General features: G+C 35.9%; 1 protein-coding gene across 1 annotated transcript in view; it reads left to right on the top strand.

Moving 5' to 3' along the window:
• The first annotated feature begins 203 nt into the window (after positions 1-203).
• LOC148942723 (neuronal acetylcholine receptor subunit beta-4-like) overlaps positions 204-26,775 on the top strand; it is a 191,450-nt gene continuing 164,878 nt past the window's right edge. The window contains exon 1 of the mRNA XM_089102763.1: positions 204-492. Within this exon, the coding sequence (XP_088958889.1) occupies positions 423-492 (70 nt within the window). The 5' untranslated portion in view covers positions 204-422. The remainder of the gene's footprint in view (positions 493-26,775) is intronic.

Here is a 26,775-nt window from a genome sequence, read left to right as displayed (position 1 = left end):
GAGAGGTTCAATTTATTATTGGTATTTTTATTTTGAATCATGTAGAATGCTCCTTAATTTCACAAAGACGAGTCGATGTGATAAAAAAAATTGATCAAATCACACTTTATCTTTGTTTGATAAGGACATATTTTTCATATAAATATGTTGCTAATGCTCTTTTCGTCAGGTACGGTACTTTTGCAGTCTCTTCCATAAAAATTTATAAATAGCTTCGACAAATATAGCTACAGAAGATTATCTTAGAGAGGTTATCGTGGTCAGAGTAGGTTATCAACCATAAATTCAACACGTTTAATGATCAGAATTGGCGCTGCAATTGGAGGGTGTATTCTTGATGCAATCTTTATAAAAATTGCTAATTTCCATTCAGAAGCTATTGTTCTTATAGAATTTGTTCCTAACAGATTTCAAAGTTTTGTATGAACACAGAGACAAATATGCTGCGAACATTTGGATTTATTTCTGTTCTTATGCTGGGAATTTCCTTAGGTATGTACATTTAATATCACAGTATATAATGTATATTTACATTATAATTTATATACATTATATTACGTGCATTTCTAGTTCAGTTTATAGCTGGTCACATTACCATTCTGTAACTGAGGCTAAATGTAAGAAAGTAACATAGTCTATGATTGGTCAGCTAAAAATAAGCCACCAGTCATAGCCAAGTTTACACTGTTACGGCCCTCTAGTAGACCAGTTTAATAGTCCTACTCAACCAATGTAATGGTTCTAATTCGATAGTCTTACTGGGGTCTTTATTATTGATAGTTTGGACTTGGGCTTTTAATGCCTAATTTTCAATAAAAACACAGAATCCTGAAATACAGATAGGGCACCTATTTGTTTGAAAATCAGGGTTCTCAGGGGCTGGTTTATGAAAATAAATAGTGGCACTCACAATCAGGATTGTTATCTAAAATCCTTTTTAAATTAAATAGACCAGAAAAAAAATACTAACATTTGGTTAACAATTCCACCCCCTTTATTTAGCTTCTTATAATCTCTTCCTATCCCATTCAAGGATGGTTAGTTTGGTTAAACCTTTATATTAACAGAATATCCAGATAGCCAGGAAACAAACTTACCTCTTGAATCGGAATTTCATCCTGAATCCAAATATGATATTTGTTTCCAGCCCATATTAATTTTTTCCCATGCACCCTTTTCCGTGGGGCACTGGTTGGCAAGGGCGTATTCAGAATTTTTGGGTTGGGGGAGGTTTATGGGGGGAGGCTAGTGGGGGAGGGCTACAAAAAAGAACTTCAAAGGACTTATTAAGAATTTTCTTATTTGTATTTTTTACGCTTTTACGAGTCGGACAATATTTTTCTTCTTTTTTTTGGGGCGGGGGGGGGTTGTTCAAACCCAGTATCCCCCCTCTGGATACAGACTTGCTACTTAGATAGCCAAAAAGCGCACCTCCAAAAGCCCATCATCTTTCGCATGTGGAAACTGACCTAACGATCTAAAAAAAAAGAAAATTATAAGATACTTGGAATTTGGAATGTAACCTCATTCTTTGCCTAGGTTTTAATTTGGTATTTAACTTTTGGCTACTATAAGCTGTGGTTAGCTCTTTACTAGGTTACAGCTACTGTTGCAACCATGATACAATCGCACAAGCGAGTAGACCTTTCCACTTTAAAGCATCTAGAATATCTTTTTAATTTCTCGAAGTGCTTACTTCTTAGAACCATACTTAACAAGTGTCAGAACTTCGGCTTTTAGTATCGTAATTTTAGTTCTAAAACTTATCTTCCATCAACCCTTTTTAGCTCTTTTTTATAACACTAAAGAGAGAATAAAAAAAGAGAATAATGGAAAACAAAAACGGCTTTACGTATTTCAAAACATTCATTAGTGAAATCCCGCATATTCAACAGAGACAAAAGAATATTTAAAAATAAAAATTGTCGTTTTAATTTATAGATTTGCTTAATAAGATGAATCCAAATTGATTACCTTGCTCCGAAAGAAAATGATCGTTTCACGATCTAAGGGAGAAACTGATTGTTCGAGTTTTATGAAGCGATTACAAATTCCACAACCAGATTATCTGTTATAATAAAATTGCATTGGCTCAACTGTCAGATATATAATTCGATTGTCTAGCAGAAAGGCCTAAATTTTTATAATTCAGTATGCAACATTCCAAATTTACGGGCAAGTAGCGTTTTGGCAATCTTAAGTTTTATATATATATATATATATATATATATATATATATATATATATATATATATATATATATATATATATATATATATATATATATATATATATATACATATATATTTTTTTATTTTTTTACTGAAACGTTATGCATGCATTGAAGGTTCAAACTGAATGGCATAAAACTTGAAAGATTTGGCTTTGTTTCCGTTTTCATGTGTTCATAAAAAATCAAATTTTATGACTTAAATAGCAATGACGAAATTTTTAACGTTTTTCTTATTCCCTCTATATTCAATTCTTCGTAATCTGATAACATACTTGATTATCTTAATGAGTAGTAGTATTTTTAATTTAGACGGTTGGCTCATCGTCAGATCATCTAGAAAATTTCGAATAAATAACTGGATTATCAATTAAAAACGGAACTTCGTAATAAGACCTTTGATGTACATAAAAAAGAACAATAATGAGGAATGCCCAAATTGCGGAGTCAAATATCTCCTACAAATCGCAGCTTACAACTCCCAAATAGCATTGACTTTCAGCTGAAATATCAATAAACAAATAGCTTACAATAAATATAGTAAGTATTCTTGAAAATCTTTTTTACTCCATTTGAGCCCAATTTTGTTTAAACTTATTTCCAATTTTAAAATTAAAAAAAGGTAGTATTACCTGTAAAGTGATTCGAAAGTATTCTAGAAGTCGTTTTAAAATTGTCATTGCAAATTGTGCGTTTATATAGCAACCTTTGTTGTTTTTTTTTCTTTTTTGACGCGATTTGTCTTGTGTTGTTCATGTGAATCGTTCATTTTCAGACGGTTCCTGAAACCAAAATTCGGATTTCTAGACATGATACCTGTCTGCATTAAGGGAGTGACCTAAAGATACAATTTATTACATATATTTTCAACCTTTCCTTGTTTATAATTCATCCTCATAAACTTCCCTCCTCATACATGTTGCCTCCTGCTATTTCCTTCCTGGCCCTCCTGATACGAGATAACTTGCTATTGTTTATTGTTTCTTTTTCAAAAAACTGCATTGTGCCTCCTGCATGTTTCCCTCCTCCGTATGTGCCTGATCCTCTCGATACGAGAAAACTTGTTGTTGTTTTGAAAATAATCTAAATTAATAATGATGTATGGAATGAAACTAAAATTGTCTTCCAAGTAGTGTTGACGCCATATTCTTGTTTTAAAACTTGTGCTAATCCACTTCATCGCATTGCTTTAGGCTACATCTAGTACTATGTCGATACTGTCAGGACTCCAACAAAAAGTGGATGTTATTTGTTTTTTTAAAAACGGTGTTCACACCTTAACTGTATAATAGTCTTCCCCATTTTCCTCTAGCATTTATGAAAATATAATTTTTTCAATGACGTTTTATTTCCTCCTTTGATATGCTACTTTTTGCTGCGATAACAATTATATTTGCTTTAAAATTCTAACAAACATATTTCTTCACAAATTCAAACTCATTATTTATTCAGAATCATTATGCTAGTGAACTAATGAACCAACCTGTATCACATTTCTTGTCATGAAAAATGGTCAGATAAGTAATTGAATCTGACCTTCTAATGTTTACAAGATGATGAGGAAATCAAGAGGACACTGTCGTCTTTGACGTTTTCCTTCTAATAATTGTCACGTGGAAATATTCATCTGTTCAGCGTATGTTTTTATTTGCAAACACGAAAACGATGAGTGGTCATTATTTTTCATCTAGATGGCCAAGATTAAGCCTGTCCCAGCTAGTGAAACTAAAAACAAACCGGAAATTCATAGATTAGCAGAAAGTTGAACTCGCAAAGGCAACAAACAAGTTGTTCAAGTATCATCATGCAACTTGTCTCTAGTGTTGATCTTATCTTGGATATTTTGTCCTGTCCTAACTTGACTCCAGGGATGGATCTAGACCTGTTAGCACCCGGGGCAAGAATGGTACTTGGCGCCCCCGGTCAACAAACCCATTATAGATATCAGATTATGGTTATTTTAATTCTTTAAAGAATATATTTATTTAATTATTTTACTACTATTAATATATTTTTTTATGTAAATCCTAATTGGCTATATACAATAAAGTTCAAGAAAAACTCCGTGGAACAACTTTTTTTTTGTGTGACAGTAAACATACAGTTTAGATTATACACAATCAATCTTATTCCATAGATTAAAACTTAGCTTTTTGTTGTTGCTTTTTTCTCAGAGCAACTGTCTTAATAATGTCTTCTTATGCAAGCTTTGTAGTCGCAATCATATTCCGGCAACTACACCCGGAGGCCGGGTGTAGTTGCTTGAGATGTGGGGAAAATGATTATGGGTTGGGCCATTTCCTCCTCCGGTGTAAGCAACTCTCTCATTTAAGGGGATTAATTATCCAGGAAGGGGAAGATAGGCTGCTGAGTTAATGAGGTCTAGGACTCCCCGTTATATTGTGGCAGTAGGAAATTTTGTATTGATGGGCAGGATGTCAAATGAAGTGTAATTTTTTCTTTAGTATTTGTCTTTTTGTATATGGCTTCAATTGGCTTTTAAATACAGATTATTATTATTATTATTCTCTGCGGATTATACTACAGTTTGTTCGCTGCTTGGCCGTCCGATTTCTAAGATAGTCTTTAAATAACAGTAATTTGCTGAAGCTTCTTTCAAACAGTTCGTGGTAGTGAACTGTAAGTAAGGAGCGACCCGGCTCAATAGTAACCAAAACTCTAAAAATAGTAACCAAAACTCTAAAAAACGGAATTTTCATACCAATAGATACATCAGAAGAATCAGATTTTTATGCTGATTTCAAATATACAAGTTTCATCAAGTTTAGTCTTACCCAAATTTGCCTTATTTTCGAAAAAAGGTGGGAACAACCCCTAAAAGTCATTGAACTTTAATGAAAATCACACCACCAGATTCAGCCTATCAGAGAACCCCACTAAAGAGGTTTCAAGCTCATACCTGCAAAAATGTGGAATTTTGTATTTTTTGCCTGAAGAAAGATCACGGATGCGTGTTTGTTTTCTTTTCTCCAGGGGTGATCGTATCGATCCAGTAGTACTAGAATATCGTGAGAGGGCTCATTCTAACGGAAACTAAAAGTTCTAGTGCCCCTTTTAACTGACCAAAAAAATTAGAGGGCAACTTGGCCCCCTCCGACGCTCATTTTCTTCTGAAGTCACCCAACCAAAATTTTTAGATAGCCATTTTGTTCAGCATAGTCGATAATATAACTAATATATCTTTGAGGATGACTTAGTCCACCACAGTTCCCGGGGGAAGGGCTGCAAGTTATAAACTTTGCCCATTGTTTAAATATAGTATTGGTTTTTGGGAAGTATACAGGTGTTTTCAGGAGGAATTTTGTTCTAGTGGGAGTCGGGGTCTGAGTAGGGGTTACGGAGGAGGATCTTTCCATGGAGGATATGTCCTTGGGAGAAGGGACATTTCTATGAAGGGGGCGTCAGATTTCTCAGTATTATTTAAAAAATGCTCAGAAATAAAAAAAAAACAAGGTTTTTCAACTGAAAGTAAGGAGCAACATTAAAACTTAAAACGAACAGATATTATTACGTATATGAGGGGGTTCGCCCCCTAGTCAATAGCTCGCTCTTTACGCTAAAGTTTTTTTTTTACTACTTTCAAAAGAGCTATCTATGCTAATTAACCGGCCTTTGTGAATCAGGGGTTTATGATTTGAACAAAATTCGAACTTTAACGTAAAGAGCAAGGTATTTAATAGGGAGCAAACTCCCTAATACACGTAATAAAACATACAAATATAGAAATTCGCTACGTAAGTTAATTCGTAAGTTACGTCAGAACAAAATTTTGAGAAAGCCAATTAGCCAAAAAAAGGAAAATTAATATGCGAATTTCGTTTTAATTATTCATGTAAGGTGAGCCAAAATCAAAGCTGCATTAATTCAAAAACGTTCAGAAATTAACTAAAAAAAATAAGTTTTTTTTTAACTGAAAGTAAGGAGCGACATTAAACTTAAAACGAACAGAAATTATTCCGTATATGAAAGGGGCCGTCTCCTCCTCAACACCACGCTCTTTATGCTAAAGTTTGACTCTGTCTCACAACTTTATTTTTTTTAAACAATAAAAACTTTAGCGTAAAAAGCGAGGCGTTGAGGAGGGGACAGCTCCTTTCATATACGGAATAATTTCTGTTCATTTTAAGTTTTAATGTCGCTCCTTACTTTCAGATGAAAAAAAACTTGTTTTTTTAGTTAATCTTTAGAAGGAACTGATACAGGCATAAATACATCTTCAAGGAAAACTTTGGTGCGTTCCAGAGCTGAAAATTAGGGTTGAAATTTTATTTGATCAGATCAGAAAGTTGCTTACGAACCGGCGCCATTACAATGTCTGGGCAAGTTGCCCCCCTTGCTCCCTTTTAGAACTGTCCCAGCTTGACTCTCAGGGTTTTGTTTAATTTTTTCTGTGCGCATTATCAAGACGCTATCCTAGAAACACAGGGAAACATAATTAATTGGTTTATTTGTACTAGTTTCATTGATATATATTAGATAGGCAGTGAAGCAATAATTTTTGTCCGTTTTAAGTTTCAACTTCGCTCTTTACTTCCCTTGGAAAAACTTTGTTTTTATAGATTAATCTTTGCTCGTTTTTGATTCAAATTTAATGTAGAAACAACCCTGCCATGATCTTTTCTATTTATACGGAATAATTTCTGTTCGTTTTACGTTTTAATGTCATTCCCTAGTTTCAGTTGAATACTTATGAAGCTGTTTAAGGGCGCATTTAGAAGCTTATATTTATGCCTAGTCACTTTTTATAAATTTGACTTGATAGCACATTCCCATAAAGTGCACTTTCTGTTTTTCCACCCATTTTTTTTTCAAATGAAAAATGTGCCTTTATTAATGAATTAACCAAAAAAAGGTGTTTTTCAAAACCTAAGCAGGAGTAAAAAATTAGGGAGCAAGGACGGTTCATTCCCCTCAATTACCGCCATTAGAACGCAGGCTTCGCAGGCTTCATCGCAGAGTTAAGTTTGAGGGTTTAGTTCAAAAGCGTTGATCATTCGATCTTAATTTTTGGAAGATTTTTAGTTGAACAGTTTTTATTTTTAGTTCATTTTTTTTAGCAATAATATTTTACTTTTAAGATGATTAGAAGATTTATGAAACTTACACAGGGGGTTTGGAGGGGGAGTATATAGGAGGGGTTCTTATAAACCTCCAGTTAAGGGCTTTGGACCATAATTTTTGCAATGGTACCGTCTTATGCTTCCAAACTATTCCACTTAAGAAATGGCACCAAAACTGCCGTTTTTAGTGCTATATGGCACCTATAGATGGTAAAATTGATAAAATGCACGTACTACTACTACTACTAACAACTCACCGCAGCACCAAGCCGTCTGGGGCCAACACAGCTACGCACGCTCCTCCTCCACCCAAATCTATTCAAAGCCTCCCTTTTTACACCCGCCCACGAAGTTCCCATTTCCTTTAAATATTTCTTTATGACGTCCTCCCACCCCAGACGAGGACGACCTGCTTTCCGTTTAGCCCTAGACGGTTGGCTAAAAAGAACAATCTTGGGCAATCTGTCGTCCTTCATCCGGATAACGTGCCCTAGCCACCTCAATCTTTCTTTCATTATAACCCTAGAGAGTGGTGTTGAACCACATTTTTCGTATAGCCTATTGTTTGAAATACGGTCCGTCAGCCGGGTACCCAGAACAATCCTTAAGCAATTTCTCTGGAAAACATCTAGCAAATCTTCTTCCGCTTTTCAGAGCGTCCATGCTTCAGAGCCATATTTGACCACTATCATCACTGTAGCTTCTAATTTTCTAATCTTGGATTGCGGACTTATCTTCCTATTCTTCCAAACTTTTTTTTTAAACTGCTCCTACCATCTTTACTAATAATAGTATCAAGGTAAGTGAAGCTGCCCACCTGATCAATCTTTTCATTACCCAACGTCACCTTTTCATCTAAGATTATTCTTAGCCTTAGTGACTTAGTCTTCTTAACATTAATTTTCAAACCTATTCTAGCATCCTGCGCAAAAACTTCATTCGTTTTGCTCATATTTTCATCTAGGATGCTTAAATCATCAGCATAATCTAAGTCCAGGAGACTTTTTTCTCCCCATTTGATTCCGGAGTCTCCCATTGCCTTTCCTGTGCTCCTTAAAACAAAGCCCATCAAAATAATCCATATAAAGGGGGATATAACACAACCCTGTTTAACTCCTGATTTAATACAAAATCAGCTGCTAACCTCATTTCCTACCTTAACCACAGCAGTGTTATTCTCGTACATAGCACTAATCACTTTAATGTATTTGTCTGGTATACCATACAAGGATAATACCTTTACTAAAGCGCTTCTATCAACATAATCGAATGCTTGCTCATAATATATAAAACTGAGGACCAAAGGTGTTTGAAATCTCAGGCACTTTTCACTTATTAGCCTAAGAGTGAAAATTTGGTCGACACATCCTCTACCTTTCTAAAACTGCACTTTTCTTCTCTGAATACATTGTCTACGGCATCTCTCAGTCTAAAAAGTATCATATTACTAAGTAATTTACTACTTACAGAGACCAGACTAATCCCTTGATAATTACCACACTCACTCTTATCACATATCTTATACAATGGCTTAATTAAGGTTTTCCTAAAATCATTAGGTACTTCCCCCTTTTCAAAAATCATATTCATAATCTACAGTAGCTTATTTATAACCTCGGAGCCACCATATTTAAGAAACTTATTTACCACCCTATCAGCACCTGGAGCCTTATTATTTTTTAATTCTTTTAATACTGTTGCTAAGTCCTCCTCAGAAAACAAATCTTCTTTCACATCCGACGTATCACAAACTTTTTATTATCCTCTATATCTTTTCCTGCAACTCTATCTCGGTTAAGCAAATTCTCAAAATGTTCAGCCCCCCTCTCTTTAGTTTTTTTCTTATCGCTAATTATGGCCCGATTCCTTTCTTTAACCGGGCCAATTCTGGATTGACTCCTCCCTCTCAATTTGTTAACATGCCAGTAGAATATTTCATATTATGCCGTCAGGCTGCATCTTCCAGATCCTCAGCAATTTTATCAATGGCCTCCACTTCACACATCCTTAGTTCATATATTAATACTGTTTCCACTTTCTTTACATTCCTTTTGTTTTCATATGATCTATCACTCAGATAATTCTTGTACAAGTCCTTTCTCCTTTCTATTAAATCTCCTAATCTCCTTTCTTATTATTTTCTCCTTTCTAGCTTTCTTCCCTAATACACCTTCAGCAACTCCACAAATTATTTTTCTAAAATTATTCCAACCATCTTCCACATTATCAAATTTTAAACTCTTGAGTTTAGCATTCAACTGTTCCTGGAAAGTTTCTCTCAAATTTTCATCCTGGAGTCTACCAACATCATAACTTCCCGTGAGGTAGTTGCCCTTCCGATATTTTACCTTTAAATTAACCCTTGACACTACTAGATGGTGATCTTTACTTTTAACATCAATAACAGCACTCCTATATGCCCTAGTATCTTGTATTGATCCTGCCAGTTTTTTGTTTACAACAAAATAATCAATAAGGTTTGATGTCTTACCATCACGTGAATACCATGTTGACTTATGAGCCATTTTATGACCAAACACCGTATTTTCCATTTTCTTTCTTAATACTCCATCAGTGTTGTATTTTACATTTATGATGGGCAATAAATTTATACATACATACATACATTGGTTATAACTAGATTGTTATACCTACAAAATTGCAAAAGTCTGTATCCATTACTGTCATCTTTTCCTACACCAAATTTACCTAGGCTAGGATACCATCTATCCCTATTTCTACCGACCTGGGCTTTCAAATCTCCCAGTAATAACATCATATTTCTACCTGGGACCCTGTCTATTTGCTCCTGTAAACTGTAAGAAAAATTCATCTGAGTCGTTAGTATATCCGTCAGTCGGTTCTACAGGGGTGTATACTACTGTAACTGATACCCTGAACGTTTTAGTCATAAAATGATCAATTAGTATTCTATTATTAATACCTTCCCTGCCTAAACAAAACTTAGCAGCTTTCTTATTCATCATGAGCCCTACTCCCTCTCTATGTACCCCATCCTTCCAGCCTGAGTAAACAAATTCTATATCACCTAATTTCACACTTCCTACCCCTGGGATATGAGTTTCTGAAACTCCTAATAAATCCAGTTCGAATCGTCCGAATTCTTTTGTCAAAATGTCGATACGATAGTCATTTTTTAACGTCGTAACATTCCATGTTCCAATTTTCATGTTCTTTAAATCATTGAAATTATTGTCGCCTCAGGAAAAGCAATGATCCCGGATACAAGTGCAGGACGGGGATAACATATCTTCTCAAGCCTACAAAGAAGTGCTTAAGCAGGCTTAGAACCGGACAGCAAGAAGTCCCTGGGACCTCCATGAATGGAGGCTTTGTGCAATCCTGGGCCCATCGTGGTCACAACATGGTTTTCTGCACTTGGTGATGCTCTTCTATCAACGAGAGTCGAAATCCTGCACAGACAATCTCAAGCCTATTACCTCCGACTCATTATATATTCCTACCTACAAATATTATGCTACTACGGTGAGGCATCCCACAATAGATAAATTAGCTAGGAAGAGGTTTTTCAGCCCGAAGACGCCCGTTCCCTCCACTATTAAATTAATTAAAAATATTATGTTTCCTTTAAACATGGAAAATGATATAGTCTTCTGTATGACTTTTTAAACAGCTTGGGAAAATGAGGGCATCACATTTGCAAAAATAGTGGATTATATAAAAAGTAATGATAAGAAGGGACAAACCATGATTGAAAAAAAAATCCAGGAAGGAATCAAACGCATGATAATCTAATTTGAAGTCCAGCGCTATACTAAGAGAACCACGCCTCTAATAATATAATTTAATATATTGGTGATTGTAGGACTTTAATTGCGTAGCTTATTAAAGGGGCCTGGAGGAGGAACATGTGGCAGGTGCTCTTGCAAACCTCCAGTTAAAGGTTTTGGATCATAATTATTACAATTATGCCGTTTTATACATTCAAGATTTTCCACTTAAGAAGTGGCACCAAAAGTGTCGTTTTTTTTTTTTTTTTTTTTTAAATTTTTTTTAATTTTTTTTTTATAATCCCACCTCCTCTCGTCTCAGTGGCACTAACATTAAAAAAAAAACTACTTTTAAACATTACAACAATCTAAATGCCACCTACACTCTACAATTTACTAAAATTAGCAGCCAAAGAGTGGTCTTCGCATTATTGTACTTCTACTAAAATAATTTTTAATCCATATTAACAATAAAATAAAAATCTCTCCAGCAGAGAGGACGTCCCCCCTCCACAGGAAGTCCCCGCTTGCGGAGGCCATTTACAACAACAGACAAAATTTTCTCAAATTCCAATTCTGCAAAGAAGCCACTACTAAAAGTAAAAAAAAATATAAAAAAAATATCCCAATAAAAAATAAATAAAAAAAACAACAAAAAACCCCCCAAAAAAAACCTCTTTTACATTATCATTTCAGCTTATTTTTACAACACACAAAAATAAACACACTAATATTTACGAAAAACAAATAAGCTGAAATGACCACCAAACCCCATTTTTAAACTTCATTTTTTTTTTCTTTTTTCCTATTTTTTCCTTTTTTGGCTGCTAATTAAAAAAGAAAAAAAACAATTATCAATAATATTCTTTGAACTACCTTACTGTCAAAGCTGTTTTCTCACACACTCACACAAAAAAACTATCTCTTACCAAACAAAACCCAAACTCTCACCTCTACTTACTTTCTCACTCTCTTTTCCCATCTACCGTATTTACAAAAAAAAATTCATAATTCAAAATCAAAAAAATACTCTCTCCACTCATTTCTTTTCTTCAATAATTTCATTTTGTTCTCAATTAAACTCCTAAAACCCTTTAAACACACCACTTTCTTTCTTTTCCTTCTACTCCACACATAATGACACATATTTCCAATAATATAACACAGAGAATTTTTCTTTTTCACATCCAAATCCGAATTTATGTCAAATTTCACCAGCTTCTTCTTTTCTTCATCACTTTGAACTTTATTTTCGCACTTTTCACTTAAATATAAAACAAACTGAAAAATTCCCTTATTTTCATCAAACTTGAACTATCTTCAACTACTTTAAAACAAAAAGAGCAATTTTTATCTTCATTTCTCAGGAAACGTGACACTCTATTTCGGTAAGGCAAAATCATGTGTATGACTTGAAAAATAAGCTCTCTCACTTTTGGTTCCATGGAGAAAGAATGTAAATTTCTAAAGGCATTTTCAAAATTTACAAATGGTTCTTTTTCTTTTACGATATCCGTTACGATATCGATATCCGATATCGATATCGATACGATATCGATATCCGTTATTTTCCTCTTCGGGAGTTAAAATCCTGGTTATCTCAGTTTTTATTTCTGTACTATCTGCCATGAGAAGCCCCTTCTCTTGCAGTTGCTTTAATATCGGGAAAGAATCATGAAAATTGGGACGTTTGTGTCTGAATTTGTTGAATTAGGATTGTTTAGTAGGGGAACCAACCACTCTCTGGTTATTTGAAAGTGTTCTTGTGGTCCATTTAAAAATTCAAGTGTCATTCTAGCAAGCAAATTTTGGCACAGTTTTCAAAAATCCAGTACTCCTAGACCTCCCGATTCCTTTGTGCAAAAGAGCAACTTCTTACTCAGTTTTTCTAGCTGACCGCTCCATATAAAACGCCACATATAGGTTTCAATTTTCTTTGCTATAGGTTCCGGGAGGGGTATTACTGGGGCCAGATAAAGTATTCTTGATACACAATACATGTTGACGAAAGTTGATCTCTGGAACAAGGAAAGATTCCTGCCTCTATCTTCGCCACATAGCAAACACTGAATCTCGAGTACTTTCTTTTCCCATGCGTTCTGCCAGCAATTTCCTCTGACTGAAAACCCCACGCCAAGTGTCTTTACTGTAGGACTGACTTCCAGCCAAGTTTCCTTTTTCAAGCTCCTAATCCAACTCGCCTTTGCGCTTTTTGTTAACGGGAGGATCTTGCTCTTCTTCTTGTGAGTCCTGACGGCAAAATTTTTCTCGTACCATTCTAGGCCCCGCATTACTGTTTTAATGTCATTCGCTCCATCGGCGAAGAAATTCCCATCATCCACAAAGGCCTCAGACTTGAGAACTAAAGTTGGCAGTACTCTGATACCCGTTATTCTGGCTTCTATGTATTTTATCAACGGGTCGAGATAGATCTCGAACAGAAATGAAGAGCTTGGGTCACCTTGCCGGAGGGATATTTCAAGGGGAAATTCCTCAGTGAGGCTACCATTTACCACCACTTTCGCCGCTGCGCCACGGTATAGGTTCTTGTAAAAAACGACAAATTCACCACAAAACGAATACTTCGCCGTCATCAGTTCCCATAGGACTTCCCGGACTACCGAGTCGAAAGCTTTGATAAAAGCAACGCATGTTTAAACCCATTTGAGATCACTTTCCGATAGTTCTTCTCTTCTAAGGGGTAAGTCGCGTAAAATCGCTAGAACATGTTGGACTTTTCGACCCTTTATGCCCCCATGCTGGGTCTCACCCAGAATCTTTCCCATCAACTTTCTGAGTCTATTCATGAGTACTTTAGAACATAATCGGGTATCACAGGGAAGTAGAGAGATGGGCCTCCAGTTCTCGATATGTTGCATGTCTCCCTTTTTTGGCACTAATGTGATGATCGCTAGGGTCTGATCCGGTGTAGCTCCTTCACGTATCATCTCGTTCATTGCTGATAACATGATTTCCGAGATTTCACTAAAATGCACTTTGTAAAAATCGTAGCTTAAACCATCTCTTCCTGGGGCTTTCACTGTGTTAGTAGAACTTAAAAGCTTGTTTTAGTTCATCTTCAGTTATGGGCTGACTTAAAATTTCATTCTCGTCCTTTGAAACCTTTCGCTTCACTTCAAAATCATCAAAAGCATTTGCCTCTCTTGCTCCTTTGCATTTATATAACTCTGAGAAGAAACCGTATACCGTCTTTTTTATTTCTTCGTGGTTATCTGTTATTTTTCCATCATGTGTTTTTATTCTGTCAATTTTGCATCCATCTCGTTTGCTTTCAGCTTTCAAGATTGTCGCCAGGCTTATTTGTTCTCCCTCATATAAATCGTTTAAACGAATTTTTACTGTCCAGTTTTCAAATCTTTTCTGGTTGATTTCCTGTAATTGTCGCCTTATTTCATGGTATTCAAAAATTGGATCGCCTGTATTTTGGTCTATTTCATCTTTCAGTTGGCTAAGGACTTTTCTTAAAAATCGTTCGTGGGCTAACCGCTCTCTTTCGCTTTCCTTTTGTAGGTATTTTAGAAAATTTACGATCTGTCCTTTAAATTTAATCCACGCTGTTAGGTGGCTTTCGTCTTGTTGTCGTTCTGTGAGTATTTTTCGGATTTTTTCTCGGATTATTTCTTTGTTTCCTTTATCCTTGATAGTATCAAGGTGTAGTTTCCAATACGGAGCTCTCCTGAAACATGCTTTCCTATTTACATCCCCTAGACTTGCTTGGACCACGTAATTATTAGAGAATAAAATGGGCTCATGCTGATTTAAATTTACAGACTTTTCCATGATCCTGGATTTGTAAATCCGGTTCACTCTAATTGCGCCTTGATTTCTGATTCGGGTGAAAGAAAACTCATTCTTTTTCTTTAGAATCCAAATGTATGTTAAATCTTATGCTTTTACCAAGCTTTTCATATCTTCACTTACTCTCTTTTTGAGACTCGTCCCCGTTCTTGTTTGCATATCCTCTTCTCTGGCTACGCAATGGAAATCTCCCATCAATAATTTACATTCAGTTACAGGGACGTATCTTGGTATGATATTCTGAATAAAATCAGCTCTGGCTTTGATGTTATTACTTCCCGAAGGCATGTGCACGTTTATAAACGTGATGCTTTCAATCTGGAGGCCACATACGGTTCCATCTTCTTCAAATTTGAAGTTCTCCGGGTCCACTGCAATATCCTGCTTTAAGAAAAGACCTGTGTCGAAAGATCCACTTGTTGAGAGAAATGAATAACCACTTGCCTCTATTCCACAGACAAAAGAAGTGTCAACCTCCTGGACTGCTAATATATCAAGACCTGATGCTTTCAGATACTTCGTAAAAACTTCCTGACGTTTTTTTTGCTTTAGCCCGTTTAAGTTCAGGGTTCCAATTGTTAAATTCATTCTAAAATTCTAAAACTGACAAAAAATATCTTCAGTTTTTTATTTCTTTCCTTTTCCTATGTTTGACTTGGTTTCGTTTTCTGTTCCTTGTGTTTTTCTTTCTTTTGCTTGGTTGTTTTCGTTACCTCCGATGGATACATCGCTGAGAGTCCTTTTTGGTGTTTGTATCTTTCCTCCTTGTTTCTGAACCCCTCCAGAAGGTTTTTCGGCGGCAGGGGGTCTCAGGGTTCTCTTCTGGACTTCCTCTGGTTTCTTTGGTTGATTCGTTCCATTTTTCTCTTCAGGGTCGTTTTGTATTTTTTCATTTTCTTTCGCTTTCTATAAATACTTTTTTACATTATACATTGTGCTCTTTATAATAAGGTATACGGCCATCGATGGTGTCAATTTCCGTATTCCCTCTAGGGCGCTGCTTGAGCCTAACGGCTGACTTACAACAGTCCTAGGCGTTCCCCATGGATTATTAAAATGTCTGCCAATCGGATTTGGACTTAAAACACTGTTTTTTCTCATGTTTCTTCTGTTTCTAGGGCAATCTTTTGCTTCATGAGTTTCGTCATGGCATATGTAGCAGGCCTTGGGTTGCTCAGGGTAAAAAACATTGATTTTCTCATCCCCACCGAAGATGTTGATAGACGGTGGTATTGGCGTTTCAATGTACATTAATGCGGTCGCTCGGCCAGTGTAGACTTGTATAAACTCGTCACCACTGTATACCTTCCTTCTGATATTTAGAACAGTTTCATAAACTTGTAGTTCTTTCTTTATGTCCTCGCTGGTAGCTTCTCCTGGGATTTTTTGCAACTGGACAATGACCGGGCGTCGTCCAGAGCTATCTACATTTACAGGATATATGCTTTTTTGGACTTATATATTTGGCTCGTTTGTTTTGCATTTTGATACAAGGTCGTCTGCCAGCGTTACCGATTTCATAGTGACCCGCCTGTCCGAATCTCTTAAGATCGTCGGAATCGATCGCTTTTACTAGTCCAGTGTTTAGGCCCAGTTCCTTGAAGAACCGATGAATGTCGATTTCTCGTACTTTATTTAGGACCGATTCTTCCATTATTCTGAAATTGAACACAACCGTACTTCTGGACCTCTTTTATTTTTTTTATTTTTTATTTTTATTTTTACAATATAAATAAACGCTATCAAACTCTCACTCACACTTCCTTTACACACTTTCCTTTACTTTCTCTTAACATTAATCACAAACAAATACAAAAAAAATCACAAATAATAAAAACAATCACCTAATTCTACACTCACACTCACACACTAACTTACTCTCCAACACTCAACTTACCTATTCTTCCTTTTCGACACGCAAATTCTCCGACCAAAATTTACCGGACGGCAACCTTACATGCCAAAAAAAAAATCAGACTCACAGGTTCCCCAGCCAAAATTTAATAGCCGGCAACCCTGCACACTGACACTTTCGGCAACCCTGCACACTGACACTTCCGGCTACGTCACAGGTGACTCATATGGTTTCCTACCATTTATACACTAAAAACAAACAAAACAAAACGAAAATACTCCCAAATTAAACACTAAGACTCACTCTAACTCCTTCTCTAAATTCCACACACAAACTCTCCCTTCTTCACACCGAATTACATACAATTATTTATTATTTCAAAAACAACCACCATGAACAGCGTTGCCATGTGGCAATGAAAAGTGTCGTTTTCAGTGCTATATCTCAATTACGAATTTCAGAATTGATAAAAGTCCGTAAACATGAGCAAAAATTTTCAAATGAGCCAATAAATGTCATTCTAAGAAGTTCTGGTAGCCACTAGCCCCAGCTTTTGCACTTCAGACATGGCACAAAAAGTGCCGTTTTTAGTACCATTTGAAACTTGCAAATGGCGGAATTTATAGGAAGAACGTAAATATGAACAACATTTTTATATGAGTTATTAAAAATATATCTACGATGTTTTGGTTGCCCGCTAACCCTATCTCTTGAGAAATGGTATAAAAAGTGCCCATTTTTGTGCCATATGGCACTTGTGGATCGTGGAATTTATATAAACCACGTACATATATGAGAAATAGCTTTTAAATGAGCTCTTAAGCATCTCTCTCTATGATGTTCTAGTAACTCGCTAGGCCTGAAAAAAAAAGAAGAAAAAAAGACTATTTTAAAGATTTTAAGATTTTACTCACTTTGGGCTGTGGTTTGCTCTTTACTAGGTTGCGGCTACCGCTGCAACCATGATATCAAACAGTCGGGAAGTTTGCTGAATGTACGATCTGAGCAAACCGATTTCATAGCCACAAGGCTAAATGACGAGCGACAGAATGCATTGGACTTATATAATTTAGGCTATATATTTGCACATTAGGGGGGGGGGGTAGAGGTAAGGCTAGGTTGAATTAGGTTTCTGACCCTTTTCTGATATTTATTTTACCCCTCCCCCCTTAATGTGCAAAAAAATTTACCCCAAATTGTATTATTATATAAACTAAACTATTATATTTTCATCATGTTATGGCATCTTTCATTATGATTAACCTAACAGCCCTTTCTTGAGTGTGTTTGTATAATGCATAAGTACCAGTAATTTTTCTTTCAAGAGAGCACAGACGAATGCTACCAATTTTCTGTGTGTTTTTAAGCTGATCGCTGATGGTGGAATTTATAGGAAGGGCGTAGAAAAGGTGTAATTTGATATGGGGCAGGGGGAGGCAACTGCCCCCTTCAGGCCCAAGTTTGCACCCCCCAGACCTCAATTTCCCCTCCGGCTGAAGCTATGTTTCTGCAAAAAAAAAATCTTGTCAAAACTAAGATAAGCCTTCATAATTCAAGCATCCAGAGAAACAGGTCAGTTTTCTTTAGTATATCTTTGCCTCTATGGTAATATATGGCTCATTTTTCCATTTTCACTATCATTTTAACTTGATTTGAAAAAATTGGATCCAACTTCCCCCCCCTCCCACCTCACGATTTTGACGAAATTACGCCACTCACGTAGATATGAGCAATATCTGTTATATGAGCTATTAAACATCTGTCTAGACACATGCGATACCAATAAGCCCAATAACAATACGCTCACGCCGACACGCGTGATATAAATACGCCCGATAACAATACAGTGTGCAGCCCTTTCTCCAGGGAGTATGGAGGGTCGTACCATCACCAAAACCAAAGATATTTGACCTTTGAACTATGTTGAACAAAATGACTATCTCGAAATTGTGATTGGATGACTTTGGGAGGAGGGGGGCTAGTTGCCCTCCAATGCTTTTGGTCAATTCCAAAGGAAAATCGAAAATTTAATTTACGTTCTAATTAGCTATTATAGATCTCTCAATTATATACTTGCTACCCCCTAACCCTGCTAGAAAAAAAAACAAAAAAACAGGAGACGATTCAGTGCTACAACAAGGAAAAAGTCATTTTCTTTGTTGTTAAAGAGGGAGACTTTAATTTCTCTCTATAAGGGTTTCGACCATGGCGATTCCAATGGTACACTTTTCATTTTGATCTGACGCCATTTTCGAGGGGAGTTCAGGCTTTTTTTTTCGAAATCATCATAAATTTCTTCTCACAATAAACTTTTATTTTTAAGACGAACCAAAATAATAGTCACCATTCCTCAATCAGTGTCAGATGGCAATTTGTTTCAACTAGGTATTTTTTCCCAAACATGATATTTGACTTTTGATTCTGACCGTGTTAAAGAGATTATTGTAGATTCTCCCAACAGACTAATGAGACTTACTAAGGGGGCTGGTAGGGGGAGTATGCGGGAAGGGTCCCTTGTAAATCTCCATTTAATGGTTTTGGAACATAATTATTACAATGGTACCGTTTTATACTTCAAAGCTTTTCAACTTAAGAAGTGGCCCAAAAGGTGCCATTTTTTTGTGCTATTTGGAAGTTACGAATGTTAAAACTGATTTAAATCACGTAGATATGAGCAATAGCTTTCAAATCAGCCATTAAACATCTCTCTAAGAAGCTCTGGCAGTCCAGTAGCCCTTAGCTTTTCCACTTGGGATATAGCATCAATAGTGCCATTTTTAGTGTCGTTTGGCAGTTGCAGGTGGTAGAATTTATAAATAAAACGTAGATGTGAGAAATAGCTTTAGTATGAGCTATTAAACAACTGTCTACGATGTTTTTGTAGCCCACTAGCCCCACCCCTTGAGAGATGGCACATAATATGCCATTTTGTGCCATATGGCACTTGCAGATGGTGGAATTTATAAAAAGCACGTAGGTGTGAAAACAGCTTTCTAATGAGCCATTAAGAATCTCTTTATGATGTTCTGGTAAACCGCTAGCCCTGGAAAAAAAGGGAGAGAAAAAGGGAGACAGATCAGTGCTACCAAAACATACAAAAAAATTATTTTTCTTGTTTTTCAAGGTTGGGGACTGTAATTTCCCTGAATAAGATCTTCGACTATGCTGATTCTAATGGTACACTTTAAATTTTGGTCTGACGCCATTTTGGAGGGTTTTAGGCTTTTTTCGAAATAACCATAAATTTCTGTTCACAATAAACTTTTATTTTTAAGACAAACTGAAACGATACTTACCATTCCTTAACCAGTGTCAGATGGAAATTTTTTTCACAAGGCAGTTTTTTTCTAAACGCGTTTTTTTACTTTTGGTTACTAAGGGCCGTGGTTCACTCTTTATTAGGTTGCAGCTGCCGCTGTAACCATGACAAAAAACACACTGCTTTACGCAACCTCTGTGATATCGAATCAGCGTTTTGAGATATCTATTTTTTTCCAAAAACCTCGAAAGGTCTAATAAGCATGTTTCTGGATTTGAAATCACCCCCAGAACCTCGGTTGTAATGGCCCTAAAACATTTAAATTGTATTTTTCACGGATTGGTTTTAGTAGTAAAGACAGCAAAGTCTGGCCTTGGTTGGCTGTGAGCTCTTAGGGTTCCTTCGCTATGCCAAGATTCCCAGAGCTTTTCAAGGATATACTCTAGCAACAGGGCCCTTTTGGCCCTGTTGCTAGATCTGAGCAACAGATCTAGCAGCAGCCCATTTATTTGCACTTTTATATTATTTTAATTTATTTACACATATATTATTTACAGCCCATTTATCAAAACTCACGAAAATCTTATTTGCTACCTTTTATAACACACATACATTACATTCTTTGCTGTAATAACAGCACATATGTCATCAACATATGCTTTAAGCAGACAATTTTCATTTATATTAATTCCAAGAATTGTTTTAATATTAACAAGCCTAAGAAAAGGAGATAGAATTCCACTTTATGGACATGACTTTTCTAGTTTATGCAAGTTTCCATTTTCATATGCAACTGTTCGATCTGATAGATAAATATGTATTAATTTTATTTAGCCAGAAGGGCATTCTTTTTCCTTCAACCTTTGGTAAAATTCTACTTTATCTACTTTTGCCTATCTCGGGAAGTGGTTATGTTAGGAAAATAAAACTTTCAGGGATAGGTCTACAGGCTATCATTAGAGTCCCGGGAAGGTATTTTGAAGTACCTACCTCCACTCCTTCTTCCTCTAGAGGGTCCTGACCTTTGATGACCTTTAAAAGTATGTGTGTTATAAAAGTGAAACCTAGCAAAATAGATCTCCTGCTTAAAGAAAGCACAACAAAATTGTTTTCAACTTCAGAACTTTGCTCAATCCCAATTTATATAGTCAGAACTAAAGTCAGGGAAAAAGAAACTGATAACTAAAAATTAAAGTAAAATGTTGTTTTGCCGAAATTTCAATAGGTATAGTCTGTCATCTAGTCAAATTTCAGGATCCTCTAGAGGGAGAAGGAGTGGAGGTAGGAAATTCAAAATACCTTCCTAGGACACGGTTTAGCCTGTAGACCCATCCATGAAAGTTTCATTTTCATTAGCTAACCCCTTTCCGAGATAGCCAAAAGTAGCTAAAGTAGAATTTTACAACTCACTCTATCGAAAATACTCAGCTGACAATCTAGGGACTGCAGCGAAGACGAGCAATATACTGAAGGCGCTCTAATGATTCTTGACTTCAAATAAATAGAGACTGTGACACACTCGTTTGTAGACTCATCATAAAGAATATCACACTTAAATTATTTTTTAACTAATACTGCAGCACTGATGAATCTTTTCTCAAAATCAAACTTTGAAAATGCTGCATAATCACCTGGCACACGTGATATTTTTCCGAACTTGTTGACATACGGTTCTTGTAACAATTGAATTTTTTTTTAACTGAAGGTAAGGAGCGACATTAAAACTTAAAACGAACAGAAATTATTCCGTATATGAAAGAGGCTGTCCCCTCTTCAACACCCTGCTCTTTACGCTAAAGTTTGACTTTTTCTCACAACTCTACTTTTTAAAACAATAAAAAACGTTAGCGTAAAGGGCGGGGCGTTGAGGAGGGGACAGCCCCTTTCATATACGGAATAATTGCTGTTCGTTTTAAGTTTTAATGTCGCTCCTTACTTTCAGTTAAAAAAAACTTGTTTTTTTATTTAATTTCTGAACGTTTTTAAATTAATGCAGGTGTTGATTTTGGCTCACTGTACATGAATAATTAAAAAGAAATTTACATATTAGTTTTACTTTTTGTTATCTAATAATAACCTTACAAAAACCTAAGGTTGATTTTTGTTCCATTTATTTAGTAATGACTCCTGAATCACAAAGGCTTTTTAATTAGAATAACAACCTCTTTTAAAAGCTGAAAAAAAACTTTAGCGTAAGAGTTAGCTATTTAAGAGAGGCAACCCCCCTTATATACGTAATATTTTCTGTTCGTTTTAATTTTTAATGTTGCTCCTTACATTCAGCTGAAAAAAAAACTTTTTTTTATTTAATACTTGCAAATAACCAATACTATATGTAAAGAATGGGCAAAGTTCACAAGTTTCAGCCCTTTCCCCGGGAATTAGTAGTAAAGCTACAATGCATTGAAAACCTACAAAAAAACCTACATGAATATGTGTGCAGTTTAACCAGTATATTGGCTTACCAGGGTCATTCATCTATTACTAGGAACGGTATATTGGCTTTGCAGACGGGTTTTTTATGAGGTAACCCGCATTTTTTGGGGTCAAGTGGTGTTATAGCGGTGGTTTGTCTATATGGAGTAACTTTATTACCTTTTTTTTTTTTTTTTTTTTTTTTTAACTGGTATTTTTTCAATGAAGCCCATAGCACTTTGCAGAAACCCGTGAATGTAGGACTGAAAGTCCGTCCGTAGTATATCTGAATCCAATTACTAATCAAGTTAATGTGACCGCCATTTTTTGATTTGGTTAGGTGGGTATAATCTGGTTTGGTTCGTTATTGCGAGACCTTACATCTTAGTGTTAACTGGGCGATGACTTAGTCTAATTGCGTAGGTACTAAAGGAACATTTGAAGGTGGAGAAAAAAGGGGTAATTAGTGATTGGATAATATTAACAAGAAATGCCTGAAAAGTGTTTTGGAGGAGATGGGATGAATGTGTACTGTATAATACACAAGTGATGATTTGCACAGTGTTGTCAATTTTAAACAGTTTAGAAATAAAAAAATTATCAAGAAATGGCTGAAAAGTGTTTTGAGGGAGTTGAGTTTCACGAGGGTTGACTTGCACGAGGGTTCAGTTACATGCGGATTCAGTTACACGGGGATTAGCTAACTGGGATCGAGTTGCACGAGGAGTCAGTAGCACGGAGGTTCCGTTGTACGGGGGTTCGGTTATACAGGGGTTCAGTTACATGGGGGGTTCAGTTGCACGGGGGGTATCTGCTATAAAAAACACTTCATTCTAAACAAATACGAACATTTTTAAAAGCAGACAAAAAATCGGACACTATAATCAGAATTATTTGATTAACATTTAAAAAGGGGTAGTGAGATATGTGATCTGTATAATACACAAGTGATGTTTGATAAGTATTGTCAATTTAAAATAGGATCTAACGTTCCCTTCGTTCCCCCATTTCCGAGGGCAGGGAGGGGAGGGGTCAATTTTGGAGGAAAAACATCTGCATCAAGGGGAAGGCTCAGAGACCCTTCGTTCCCACATTTCCGAGGGCAGGGGGGGGGGGGGAGGGGATAGTAGTCCAATACAATAATTCAAGCATAATAGAATTTATGCTCCTAGTGGAAGCTCGTAAAACCCTTTCCCCTCCCCGCGCTAGGATTATTGACTGGCTGTACCTCTAAATACAGATATTTAAGGTGATAGTATTCCGATAAAATAAGTCAAGTATCCTAGACTTGATGCTCCTAGTGGAAGCTCGTAAAACCCTTCCCCCTCCCGGTGCTAGGGTTATTGCCTGGCTGTGACAATGGATATTATCTCTAAATACAGAGAATTAAGGTGATAGTATTCCGATACAATAAGTCAAGTATAATAGAATTTATGCTCCTGGTGGAAACTCGTAAAACCCTTCCCCTCCCCCGTGCTAGGATTATTGCCTAGCTGTGACAATTGATATTACCTCTAAATACAGAGAATTAAGGTGTTTATTCTTTGTGATTTTTTGTTGACTTTGTTGACTCGTAAAACCCTTCCCCCTCCCCACGCTAGGATTATTGCCTAGCTGTGATAATGGTTATTACCTCTAAATACAGAGAATAAAGGTGATAGTATTCCGATACAATAAGTCAAGTATACTAGAATTTATGCTCCTAGTGGAAGCTCGTAAAACCCTTCCCCCTCCCCGCGCATGGACTATTGCCTAGCTGTGACAATGGATATTACCTCTAAATACAGAGAATTAAGGTGATAGTATTCCGATACAATAAGTCAAGTGTAATAGAATTTATGCTCCTAGTGGAAACTCGTAAAACCCTTCCCCCTCCCCGCGCTAGGTTTATTGCCTTGCTGTGACAATGGTTATTATCTCTAAATACAGAGAATTAAGGTGATAGTATTCCGATACAATAAGTCAAGTATAATAGAATTGATGCTCCTAGTGGAAACTCGTAAAACCCTTCCCCCTCCACGTGCTAGGGTTATTGCCTGGCTGTGACAATGGATATTATCTGTAAATACAGAGAATTAAGGTGATAGTATTCCGATACAATAAGTCAAGTATAATAGAATTTATGTTCCTAGTGGAAGCTCCTAAAACCCTTTCCCCTCCCCGCGCTAGGATTATTGCCTAGCTGTGACAATGGATATTACCTCTAAATACAAAGAATTAAGGTGATACTATTCCGATACAATAAGTCAAGTATAATAGAAATGATGCTACAAGTGGAAACTTTTAAAACCTTCCCCCTCCCCGCGCTACGAATATGGCCTGGCTGTAACAATGAATAATATCTCTAAATACCGATAGTTAAGGTTATAATAATTCGATACAATAATTCAAGTATAATAGAATTCAAGCTCCTATTGGACACTCGTAAAACCCTTCCCCCTCCCCGCGCTAGGATTATTGCCTAGCTGTGACAATGGATATTTCCTCTAAATACAGAGAATTAAGGTGATAGTATTCCGATACAATAAGTCAAGTATAATAGAATTTATGCTCCTAGTGGAAACTCGTAAAACCCTTCCCCCTCCCAGCACTAGGATTATTGCCTGGCTGTGACAATGGATATTACCTCTAAATACAGAGAATTAAGGTGATAGTATTCCGATACAATAAGTCAAGTATACTAGAATTGATGCTCCTACTGGAAGCTCGTAAGACCCTTCCCCCTCCCCGCTCTAGGATTATTGCCTAGCTGTGACACTGGATATTACCTCTAAATACAGAGAATTAAGGTGATAGTATTCCGATACAATAAGTCAAGTATACTAGAATTTATGCTCCTAGTGGAACCTCGTAAAACCCTTCCCACTCCCCGCGCTAGGATTATTGCCTAGCTTTGACAATTGATATTACCTCTAAAGACAGAAAATTAAGTTGGTAGTATTCCGATACAATAAGTCAAGTACAATAGAATGTATACTCCTAGTGGAAGCTCGTAAAACCCTTCCCCCTATAAAATCTGAGCTAATAAGGGTTTTTGACTGTAAACTCTAGTTTGTTGAAATAAAATTATGGAAAATACAATTCTCTTGTTCAAATGTGAAACTTAAGTCCTTTTTTGTATTTAAAAATAAAACTATATCCGTAAAATCTGAAATAATAATTAAGTATTTTTTTAAACAGAATTAACTATTTTTTTTTTTTTAAACTTCGAAATTTTTAAACTTTGTTTATTTTTTTCTTTTTTTATATATATTAAAATGTCAAATTATTATTACGGTTATAAAAATTGCCCTATATGATTGGTCATAGACACGATGTGGCTTTCCCACTGGTATTCTATGACCGCTTATCGTCACTACCTAGTCTACTGCATGTATTAAATCAGTATTTTTTACACAGTGGAACGATAAACACATAAGTCATATCTTTTAAAAAAGAGAGTGAAGATGGAACATTTTAATAGAGTGTGTTCACATAACAAGGTTATTGTAGCATTGAATGCCGACAAGTAGAAGTATTTAAACTATGAAACAAGTACAAGTGGTAGCACTATTGGAAATGTATGCATGCATTGTCATGACAGTAAGGAATTAAATTTCTTTGGGATACCGAAAAAATTCAACTCTTATGATGGTGGTTATGCGAGATTGAGATCTCCAGAGATGATTGCACTCAAAGATAATGCTAACATAAAAATAATTTTCGATGCTAGAGGACAACTCCTTGCTACTGCTGCAGGTAACAAATTACCTACGGATACATCCAATCATCAGCTATCGGGTATTAGCATTCAACGGAAGGCAAATAAAAGAAAGGCCTACTCTGCTACTAATATCGTAAACCATATCTTGTTTACGTCCGAAACTGCTACCTGTGTAAAAATAATGTGTTAATAGACAGTGAAATTGCAAGAAAAATAAAAATGGCATTGTCAAAAAATAACACTACGGAATATAGAGATGAAACGATGAAGAACAAAGCACCAGCAAACATTACTGGCATTGATCAAAGAGTCAATGAATCAATTAATAGCAAAGACGAAAAGCATATTGCCCCTGTTCATGAGACACCAGTAAAAATTGTGTATGATTCAAAATGGAATAATGATTATTCTACTGATCACGAACTAAGAGACGACAATAACTACAATATCAAGAGAGAACACGGTGAACTATTTTATGCAACAGATTCAAAATGTCCAAAGTTAATCATTATTATTAATAATGTATCATAATATATTTTTGTATTAATATTCTACATAGCATTATTTCATTAAAAATATTACATTGTTACGTGTTCATTATTTTTTAGAGTAAGCTAGCGTTTAGAATGTATATTAAAACATCGGAGATGTAGGAAAAGGA

Source organism: Artemia sp. Qi Xiang Cuo, chromosome 16, assembly GCF_049724085.1.
Source record: "Artemia sp. Qi Xiang Cuo chromosome 16, ASM4972408v1, whole genome shotgun sequence".
NCBI classification, from domain to species: domain Eukaryota; kingdom Metazoa; phylum Arthropoda; class Branchiopoda; order Anostraca; family Artemiidae; genus Artemia; species Artemia sp. Qi Xiang Cuo.
This window is presented reverse-complemented; position numbering and strand designations above follow the sequence as displayed.